This window comes from Metopolophium dirhodum, chromosome 8 (assembly GCF_019925205.1).
Source record: "Metopolophium dirhodum isolate CAU chromosome 8, ASM1992520v1, whole genome shotgun sequence".
In the NCBI taxonomy this organism is placed as follows: Eukaryota; Metazoa; Arthropoda; class Insecta; order Hemiptera; family Aphididae; genus Metopolophium; species Metopolophium dirhodum.
Window position 1 is genome coordinate 6,113,956 of NC_083567.1, and position 11,868 is coordinate 6,125,823.

Consider the following 11,868-nt stretch of genomic DNA (forward strand, 5'->3'; position numbering starts at 1 on the left):
ACCATTCTGTATTATCATTTATCAGCGATACAATAATATTGAATGTCGTCGTCTTTTTAATAATTTAAATATATTTTTATTAATTAATTATTAAAATGTTTAATTGATACCAATATTGAATGCAGAAATTATACAACCGTTTTAGATTATTGTTATAGCTGTAGCTTACATTTAAAATATAAATGATTATGAGAAATGCTTATTGAATTTGAAAATATAAACTTCTTAGTTATATTTCAAAATAGGAATAAATAAATAATAATAACAATCACTATTCACTATAATACACAAACCTAGTGGTCATTTTGGTTACAATTATAATAATATACAGCTTTGACATAATATAAAAAAAAATAGTAAACAATTATAATATAATGTAATATCAAAAAATTGAATTATCAATCATAAATTCATAAATCACTTAAGGACGGACATACCTAGTGGTCAAATAATAAATTTTAGTTATAATAAAATTATAATATACAACTCTAATCCAGTTATTGTAAAAAATGACTTAGTACAATTTGAAAATGAACATAACATGTTTAATCGTTGATCATTTAAATGGGTTCTGACATGTTTAATTAAATTTGCCTTTAAAGCAAATGATTCTTCACAATTATTACAAAAATATATGTTCTTTTTAACAGGTTTTTTTTTAGGTATATTTATATGTTTAATCCTATGGTGCTTATTTAAACCGGATATAGAATTATAATTTGAATCGCAAACTTCACAATTAAACTTTTTTACAATTAATTAATAAAAATATATTTAAATTATTAAAAAGACGACGAATCTTTATCTTATTACATGGTATCACAGAGACGTGCATAGATAACAGTGATGTCACGGATATGGATCCGACAAAAAATTTTTCCTGCGAAGAGACATTCGTAGCCTTTATGGGATGTCACGGGGACCTTGGCAAAATAGGTAGGTATGTCAGCAAGAATACGAGACGTAGTCCGGTTACCGCATCACACCCTTACCAACCATAGTCGTAGTTCGCCTCATTTCATTGGCCGTTAAATTACCCGGCCAACATATTAGAGTTGTGAACTAGCTAAAATCATAGATAATATTATAAGAATGGATAGGACATAAGAACTTATCACATGAAACTTTAGTGATACTATTAAGGTTATATGGGGCAAATATTGATATGATAATTGATAAATAATAATAAATATTTTAAATATTTTAAATATTTAATAAAGTTTAGAGTAATTTTCCAGGCACAAGTGGCACAACAATCAAAATAAAAACTGACAAATATCTAAATATAACTGACTATCATGTTATCATTATTATTTAATAAAATAGTTTCTTATGTTATCTATGGCTAAAATATGGTGTGAGGAGTCGTGGTCAGCGAACACGATGCGTAAAAGTTGCTGACATACCTATCTATTTTGTCATGGTTGGCACTATGTTCATAGTGGTTATCAATAATATAGTACCGTGGTTTGTCTTATACTTTTATCTTAATAATATGCTTAATATGCTATATTATTATGCTGTAAAATGTAAATATTATACCGATTTGTCGTAGTTTTGTATTTTTGTCATGTAAGCATCTTGGTTTTTCCGTTTTTATTCGTTTTACTTCTCGAATTCTTGTAAGCCTGTTGTAACTTATAACTTTTCTACTCTTCGTATCAGCTGCTGGCTGCTGCATCTCCATCATAGTTTAAAGAATTGTACGATCTTCATATTTCTGTAATTCTGTCGTAATCGTTCAGTGACACTCACACACCATAGTAGTATACTTTTACCAGTGTACTGTAATACTGTATAGTGAGTAGTGACCAGACCAGTGGCAGTGTTCAGTGTTTTTCTTCACTATTCTTGTCTATGGTTCAGTGTTCGCCCTAAACTCTTCACCACGACCATCCGGAATGGACAGGAGATAATCTATTAAAATCTATATTTTCATTGTCTTGTCTACGCGTTCAATACATCATACATAGTACCACCATAGTGCATATTAATAATTTTTGGTTAAAATAAAAACAAAAACACATACCCAAACATGTCTGACGATTTTATTACATTTAACATTCGCTTTAAAAAATCACTATTTGAACTTAAAATAAAAACTCCTGGAGATGTATCTGGATTTATTGAAAAACTGGTAAATAAATATATTGATAGCATTAACAATTATTATTAACTGGCGATTAATTTTACCAATTAATTTCACTGTTTTTTATTAGCTTCTAGCATAAACTATTAGTTATATCTTAAGAATTGATTTCACTCTTATCTTTAGATATAAATTATATTAAATTTGTAGTATTAATTATTTTATAGAAAAATGAATTAAAATTAGAGGAAACAGACGATTTAGTGATATTGTGTCCAACACCTGACGGAAAGATGGTAAGATAATTTTAATACATAATATTTTAATCCATTATTGTTAATTAATTCTTCTACCACTTCATTCACATATGGTTATACCTTTGATATACAAATATCTTGCTGTTCTATATTAAATTTGCTTTATTGGAAATACTTTTTTAATTGTAGATTTCCCTTGTGTATGTTTCAAATAGAGAAAATATATACGTTACAGCAGTAGTCAAAGATCAAAATAATGTTTTATACATGATGACTTTTTTAAACATGCTTACCCCCATTTTTCCTTTTATAATACATTTGTTAAAATTCTGAATTTTATCATTTTTAAGTACCTACATAATACATTTGGTAGTTATCGGCCTTCAAGACCATACTGACAAACATATGCTATGCCATCTCTCTCTGTTCAACGCTAAGACTCCACTTTGCGTCTGGTATAATTTGCTTCACATCTCTCATTACCTAGTCCTCCCATCTTAATATTGGTCGTCCTATTGATCTTTTTCTACTGGAGTGCCACATTTTACTAAGTATGTAAGTAATTCAACTTTTTGCCATGCATGGCCAGCTCATCAGAGCCGCCTCTTCCTTAGTTCCACTATAATTGGTTTTTGGTACATCTCTTTAATCTCCGCATTATTTCTGATTCTTCATTCTCTTGTATTTGCATCTATGCATGGTCCAAAGATGGATCTAAGAATTTTTTTCAAATATTAGAAGACTTGTTCTTTGTGGACCGTCCATGTTTTGCATCCATACATTACCACCGGAGGTATCAGAGTTCTATATAATTGCGCCTTTAGGTTCTTAGATATGATCCTTGACTTAAACATCTTGCTCAGTCTAAAATAGCATATATTTCTTGCTTGTATCCTTGTTTTTATTTTCTCTTGTATTTCATTGTTCTGAGTTATAAGTATACCTTACCTAGGTAATTGAACTCCTTTACTCTTTTAAATTTATACATTCCCACTTCCAAGTGCCGGTGAGCCTCTGGCAAAAAATTTTTATGGGCTATCATATAGGTAGTCTATATTTCCAAACCAACTCTTTTTGTTGTTTCTAATCATTTTTGGGTTCGTCCAACAGGTTTTGTCACCAGGTCATCCACATAAGCCAGAAGTCCTATCTTTGTTTCACCTAATTGTATTCCTCTTTGACCATGGCTAAAGCTTTGAATTACTTTTTCTAGTGCTATGTTAAATAATATCAATGATAATTAGGTCAAAGGACTTTTTTGCAGTGCATTCTGAATGCATTGGGCGATGGGTGCGCCACTTTCCCAACGCTGGATCTAACCTATACCTAAAGACCATATTTTCAAATTTTCAATATTTTTTTGTAATACTTAAGATCTAAGGAGTGTACAAGCTTTTATTTTTCAAATGCGTACCCCCTCTTTTTTACTACAATTTATTTAGATGGTGATTTTCTTGAAAATTGGTTGTATCTAAATCAAAATTCTAATAAGTAGTTTCTGAGTTATTAAAATGTTTACACTAAGGATAATAATCCTAAAATATGGTTTTACAAAAATATAAACTATATGTAATATTAAATATAGTATTCATTATACTTAGATCATTTTTACAAATGATTTATATTGATGGATCAATAGTGATTAGTCCACAAATATTTACCTAAACACCATGGACATAAAGTACACAAAGTTATATAGATAACTCAAAAAGTACTAGTTCAAATTTTGATTCTCAAACAAAAAAAATTATATATTTAAAAGTGAAAAAGATGTTTCCTATATGAAAAGCAGAAGTTTGTTTTATCTCAGGATCATCCTTAAGTGGTACAAAAGACCTCGAGTATTTGAAAATATGGTCTTCAAGTATAATTAAAAATTCTAAATATCAGAATGTGAAATATGTTTAATTTAAATTTTAAATATACCAAAATAGGGTGAGCATGTCTAAAAAATCATCTATATAATAATTATATTTCATTTTTACATATTTATTATTTTGTATTTCATTTTATAAATACCTATATATTATGTACCTGTGCCTAGTATTATATTCAAACTTCTCAGTTAAAAATAATTTTTTTGTAGATGGAAATCCATTCAGATGATGATATTGAGTTTTTAAAGGTAAAGTTTATAATTTTGCATTATATTAAAATAGTTGTTGAAATTTCTTTGTATTTATATTTTAAATTTCAAATAAAAAATATTGTTTCAGTTATTAAGTAACAGTAATAGTGTTTAATAATAGATAAATTTGCTTCAATATAAAAGTTATCAAATCTTTTTATATGTTTTTTAATAATCTTAGAATAGAGTAAAATCTCTGATTTTAAAAATTGTAGAGAATAATATTTTTAAGGTATGACATGTGGTTTGTCATAATAATATCTGAAAATAATTGAATATCCATTTAAATTAACAATATTTTTTGATTTTTTATGTCAAATATGAAATAAAAAATAAAACTAGGTAGATTACTCAAAATCATAATAAACTATTTTACATTAATGTGTTTTATCTATGCGGCAAGTAAATCTGAGATAGAAAACAAATATTGTGCTGACATCCTCTAAACTATGCTACAATTAATTTGAACAATATATTATTATTTTTTTTTGATTTGAAACTTTTATAATAGTTAAATTAAATTGGAGTAATGGACATTTGGCGGTGTAATCCTGTACCACTCCGCTCCGCTCATCTAAAATTTAAATACTTATAACTCAACTACTCGCCCTAAATTCAATTTTTATGGAACAAAATACTTAGAAAAATATTCTGCTTTAGAATATGAAATTAAAATTGTCATTCAAAAAAGTAAAAAAACATTAAAAATTATCCGACTAACAGACATTTACTGGTGCTAAGTATTAATGTGATAATTATAGTCTGGATTTATATGTTTTTACATTTTGTTATTGAGTTAATGCTATCTTAAGTAAAAAATGTTGACTATTAATTTGTCCCAGTTCATAGGAAAACGTTTTTTTTTTTATTATTTTAGAATATTTCATGGGTTAGGAAATATATAGATTGTTTAGCATATTTTGTAGATTGTGAAAAAAATACAAGTTTATTTTATTTTATAATAATTGTTATTCATATTAATGTTACAGTACCTGAAAAATGATTTTATCAACCATAATTTTTTTTTATATACAGGGTGATTCTTTTATCATTAAACACTCATTATTTCAAAAAGTATAAATGTTTTTGATAATATTTTTATCTAGTTTCAATTGTTTGAAAATCAACGTTTTTATTCAAAAATGATATTTTTATTCTTTTAATTTTTTATGTTTTTTTTACTTTTTTGAATGACAACAGTTAGTTTTAATTTCATATTCCAAAGCAGAATATTTTTCTAAGTATTTTGATTCATAAAAATCGAATTTTGGCAAGTAGTTGAATTATAAGTATTTAAATTTTAGGTACAGGATTACCCCGTCAAATGTCCACTACTCCGATTTAATAAACCTTAAATATTTATAAGTTATAACTCATAAACTACTCGTCCTAAATTTGATTTTTTTTGTATCAAAATACTTGGAAAATATTCTGCTTTCGAATATGAAATTAAACTCAATGATTTCATTCAAAAAAGTAAAAACTTAAAAAATTATAAGGACATGAAATATTCAAAATTATAATTTATTAATAAAAATATTGTTTTTCAAACAACTTGAAACTATGTAAAAAAGCATTTTCAAAAACATTTATACATTTTGAAATAATGACTAATTCATGATAAAAGAATCACCTTGAATATAATTTCGAAAAAAAACACGCAGTGATAGCAACAGTTATATTGCTGCACTGAGTTATTGATATGTATTACTTTATCTATAGGTACTGATAACAATAACAGGTATTTTTAGTTATCTAAAGATTCTAAAGTACAAATATTTGGTTTTGCGACATATGTTTTTAAGTTTTTAAAATAAAAAAGACCCTTTTAAAACAATGGATTTTACCGTTCAACACCAAAGACACTATTTAACTGTTACAGTGCAATTGTTCGACTAAGCAAGTGTGTACCGCAGTATTGTTAAAGAAAATATTAAAAAATTGCATATTTAAGCTTATAACGATTCATTGATTATTTGAACATATTTTTCTAATTTTTAAAAGACTATAAGGAGAATATATGTAGGTTTTTAGAGAAAATTCAATTGGCATTTTTTTAAAATAGCCCAAATAAGATGCTAATATTCTTTTAAAAAATTTTCTTCCAATATTCTTTTAGTCAAAATAAAATATGCAAAAAATATGCTTTTTTATTAAAATATTCTCTTGAATTAAAAATATGCATTTATATGCAAAATTAATAAACACATCATACAAAAAAAGGTGGATAAGTGGATGTCGCTTTGCTGTACAGTAGGTTACAAGTGGGTCACTGTAATGGATGGTGTTAAATTTGAATTCAATGATATAATATCATTGTATAAGAAAAACGATTCTGAGCGAAAACGGTCAGTCAGCCTATGATATTACCAAGTATATTTGATGATATTATTGTGAATAAAGTAATTTATAAATAACCTATTTACGTGGAGCCTTGTTTTCAATTTTCAATCCTTAGCTATAAAAGTTGAACATTTTATAAATTTTTAACTACAAAATAATTATTAAATTATAAATTTGAAAAATTCTGTCCAAATTTGATCTTTAAATGCTTATAAAAAAAAACTGTGCCTATGTATTTTCAATATTTTTCAACTGCTATTGTAAAAATATATCAGGAGTCTTGTATTAAATTTTTACACTTTTTGGCCCAACAGATAAAACTTTATTGATATTTATAGAAAAAAAAACTAAAAAAATTGAAAACTGAAAATGCCCGTAAACAGCTCAAAAAGTGTCAAAATATTTTCAAAATTGTATGGTGTATAGGAAATGCTAATATAAACATTCAGTGAAATTTTCATGTATCTACAGTTATTCGTTTTTGAATTACAAGAAAATAAGGAAATCGGTACATGAGAAATCGAGTGAATATCTAATGTTGTAAAAATATGAATTTAAAACGCTCATAAAAATTTAATTTGACTTTCTTGTAGAAATTTTTTTTTTGATAAAGTTAGACAAACTTATGAGGAATCTTGTATTAGATTTTAAAATCTTAGATTTAAAAAGAAAATTTTTTATGAATTTCTAACTCAAAATAATTTGCAAATTTTCGTGATTTTTCCGTATTTTTTCAAGATTTGAACTTTAAACGTGTATAAAAAAAAACTGTGACTAAGGATTTTTAATTTTTTTCATCTGCCTTTGAAACAATAACCTAGGAGCCTTCTATTAAATTTTCAAGCTTTTTTACCCAACAAATAAAATTTTATTGATATTTATAGAAAAAAAACTGAAAACTGACAATGTCCGTAAACAGTTCAAAAAAAGTCAAATTATTTTCAAAATTGTATTGTGTATAGAAAATGCAAATATAAACAACCAGTGAAAATTTCATGCATCTACGGTCATTTGTTTTAGAGTTACACCAATAACCAAAATCGATTTTGCGTAAAAATTCCCGTTTTTCCTTAATTTTTCTTTTGTTTTTCACATCGCTATTGAAAACTACTGGGAAATTAAAATTTTGACCTCCCCAATGCACCAACGATATTCACTTTCCCATCGAACAAGATACTGAAGTCGAAAATCGAAGCATTATTTCGACTACTTATCGTGTACACAGACACAAAAATAAAAAAATAAAAAAAAAACCCACATCATTGTAAAATCAATACATTCATCGTTTCACTCAGAATCTAAAACTGATATAAATAGATACATAATATGCAAGATAATTAAGGGAATAATACAAACTGATCTAAATAGATACACAATATGCAAATTAATTAAGAGGACGCCACACCCGCATGTGTTGTCTCCGTCTTACAAACGCGGAACATACCAAATTTACGCTCAGAAATTCGAGTTTTATGCCGTTCGTTTAAAAATTGGAGTGAATCGACCTATTATGAAACTTGATGGTAAGAACATTATCTGTGTTTTGTTGGAAATTTTTTTACGATGATTCAATTTTTAAGTGAGTTATGAGCATTTTTAATTTACATTTATTATACACGCCATAACTCACTTAAAAACTGAATCATCGTAAAAAAACTTCCAACAAAACACAGATAATGTTCTTACCATCAAGTTTCATAATAGGTCGATTCACTCCAATTTTTAAACTAACAGCATAAAACTTGAATTTCTGAGGGTAAATTTGGTATGTTACGCGTTTGTAAGACGGAGACAACACATGCGGGTGTGGCGTCCTCTTAAGCGAATAATACAAAACCTGATATAAATAGAAACATAAAGTTGACAACTATATTTTGTTCTATGTGCTCTAGTGTCATTTGTACGACAGTCAGTTAAAATGTTTTTATATGTACTAAAAGAACGTCAACTGAAGTCACAGATGCTTAATGCAAATCAGTTATTATAACCAGTGAAAAATTACTTATTCTTCAATATTTCCATTTAAAACTTTAGCTATGTTTTTCAAAATGACGAGCCCTTTTTTTATTTTTGGAGTTGAACAATTTTTTTTTTATTTCTTTTTTCTCCAGGTATTTTTTGAAGTTTACCAATTGTATTTTCAATTAGATTTTTAGAATCAACAAGAGACACATTAGACTTTTCTTAACTTTTGATGGATGTTACGAGCACAAGAAAATGGGCTTTAATAAATATTAGATCGTTTTCTACGGTTTCTAAGTCAAATACTGTTTTACATTTAAGTACATTTTTGACCATTACATTCTTCAATAGCTTTTTTTAAACCTTGGAAATTATTAGAGTTAAAAATAGCAGCTTCCAACCACGTTCCCCATCTGGTTAGTACTGGTTCAGGGGGCAACGGAATATCTTGTAATATTTATTTATACACTTGTACATGATATGGAGATAATAGAAATACTTTTTTTATATTATTAATTTATTTATTTATGTCTGGATACATTTCTCTAGCCCTTTCTGCAACCCTATTGAACACATAAGCCCATCGCCCAGTACATTCAGAATGCACTGCAGTCAACATTTTCAAAAAAAATGGGTGGTTTGCATTTGAAAAATAAAAGTTTGTATCGTTACAGGATTTTTTAGCAATTATTCCCCATTCATTATAAAAGAAAAAATGGGGCTTGAGCATGTTTGGTGAATACTTAGGTCTTAGATACACAATATTTGTATTATTTATTCTTTTACAATATATCTTAAATAATTATATTAGTGAGGTATAAACTTGCATATTGGAATAATTGTACTATATTAACAGTTGAAAATTCAAATTGTGTCTTTGGAATTGAACAGTTGGATTTTTTTTCAAAAACAGTAATTTGACAAACCTAATATTTGATGTTTTGATAAACTAATGTTGTCCTTATGAGTATACGTTAGGTAAAGTAATATGTAATAGCACGATGACTTAATAGTACCATCGCTCAGTATTTCATTTTATGAAAATTATACAAAAGTTATGGTTGGAAAATACTTTTTGGGTACAATAATAATTTTAAAATTAAAATTAAGTACTATTTTTTCTAACTAGTGAGAAAATTTTCAAATTTTAGTAAAATTGCTAAATAATCTAAATATTCTCAAATAGGTATGAAAGACAACTTTTTTTTGCTCATAAACTGCTTATTATACTCAAAAACAATAAAAATGTATCATAGTTTTACCATATTAATCAATTAATTTGTTAATATATTTTTTTTATCAGTTTTCGATAATAATTTTTAATGGTTATAGACTTAATTATTTACTTATTTACAGTATTTATTAATTATAGAAAACAAAACTTGCCTATAATGCTGTAACGAAAGAAATTTATTGCAATGTAGAACTTGTGGTAACTGTAATTCATGAACTGCCAGATGACACAAAAGCTCAATTTGTGGTAGTAAAAACATTTATTTTATGATTTTATGAAAATATTAATTATAGTTTGAATTTCAGATGTTATCAAATAAAATTGACAAATTAGCATCTAAAATTGATGGATTATCCGATGACTTTACCAAAAAAATTGATGAAAATAAAACCAGTACTTTTTCAAGTATTAGGTATTTTAAAATATATATCATATTTTTTTAAATAGTTTACTCATTAAAATGTATATATTATATAGGTCGATTTTGGCCGAACACTTAGACATAGGTTCTGGAAACAAATCCAAGAATAATTCCTTAGGTAATTATAAGTTTGAAAAACATAATGAGATATAAATTTCAAATAAACAACAGTTTTTTTTTTTTTAAATATATGTATTGATTTAGGCGAAGAAGACCTAGACATAAAGTCCAACCTTAGTCTGCGCCAAAAAAAAATCAAGAAGGACAAGGAAAAGTTGTCATCAACTGCAGGAACTAATGATGTAAAGTTAAAATATAATTGCCACAATAACTGATAATTTTAATTAAAAATAAACTTTTTATTAAATATTACAGAACTCATCAACCACATCTGAAAACTTAAAATTGGATGCACCCACAACTGCTCCACGTCTCATACCCAAAGATATTGATGTTTTATTAGAGATGTTAGTAGCAGATGGGTATACCAACACTATACAGAATATTATAGTATTGAAGAGATTTGATAACAATTATGAAAAAGCCAAAAATTATTTAATGTCATCTGCTACATAAGATCAATTATTATAATTGTTGTTAAAATTTAAATTCTATTCCTAAGAAGTTTTATTATTTAATAATCATAATTCACATTATACTTAAAAGTTATTAAATTTTTTTTTTTTGCTTATATACTGTACAGGGAAAGTTTAAATAATATAATTTTTAATAACTGGCTCATAAATATGTTTTTTAAATCTATACTTTTTAGAGGATGGTACATAGTTGACAGTTGTTTTGTGATACAGCTGCTCAATTTCCTATATACACATTTGAGGACCTGACGTCAGATGATTGTTGTCATTTTGTCTATATTCAATAATAATAATTATTAATATTTAATTACTTTATTTTATAATTTAGATTGAAGTATTGTTAAAATTCATCTTAAGAGTGTGCAATAGTAAAAGTACTGCTGTTATCGCGCGTGTGTTGGTGGTATGAACACCTAGTATCTAGCGCTGCCGCTGCCTATAACGGTCGCAGCACATGACGAGCGTAATTAAACGCTTTTTTACCGAAAAACATGGTTTTGTAATTCCAGGAATACGGCTTATTGAAGCGTTTTACAGAATAAATACCTATTACAAAAATTGTAGAGCAGAATTTTTTCTAGAAACGTTAGAAGCCCGATTTTTGATATCTTGTTTCAATCGTCCAATATTGGACGTAAATAAACATGTTTTTTTAAACTTTTTATCAATTAATTATTTAACTAATTAATAAAAAATATCGAAAATCGGGCTTCTTACGTTTCTAGAAAAAATTCTCTACAATTTTTGTAATAGGTATTAATACTGTAAAACGCTTCAATAAGCAGTATTCCTGGATTTACGAAACCATGTTATTATGCCATAATTTGTCTACTAGTGC

General features: G+C 26.7%; 1 protein-coding gene across 2 annotated transcripts; it reads left to right on the forward strand.

Moving 5' to 3' along the window:
* Window positions 1–1,485: 1,485 nt before the first annotated feature.
* On the forward strand, window positions 1,486–11,340 carry LOC132950732 (uncharacterized). 2 transcript variants are annotated; one of them, XM_061022275.1, is made up of 8 exons: window positions 1,490–2,137; window positions 2,317–2,385; window positions 4,433–4,471; window positions 10,152–10,259; window positions 10,319–10,425; window positions 10,491–10,552; window positions 10,639–10,736; window positions 10,810–11,340. In XM_061022275.1, the coding sequence occupies exons 1-8, from the start codon at window positions 2,036–2,038 to the stop codon at window positions 11,008–11,010; spliced, it is 786 nt and encodes a 261-aa protein (XP_060878258.1). In that variant the 5' UTR covers window positions 1,490–2,035; the 3' UTR covers window positions 11,011–11,340. The 2 variants fall into 2 exon arrangements, with proteins under 2 accessions (XP_060878259.1, XP_060878258.1); XM_061022276.1 differs by lacking the exon at window positions 10,152–10,259 and having other exon boundaries at window positions 1,486–2,137.
* The last annotated feature ends 528 nt before the right edge of the window (window positions 11,341–11,868 follow it).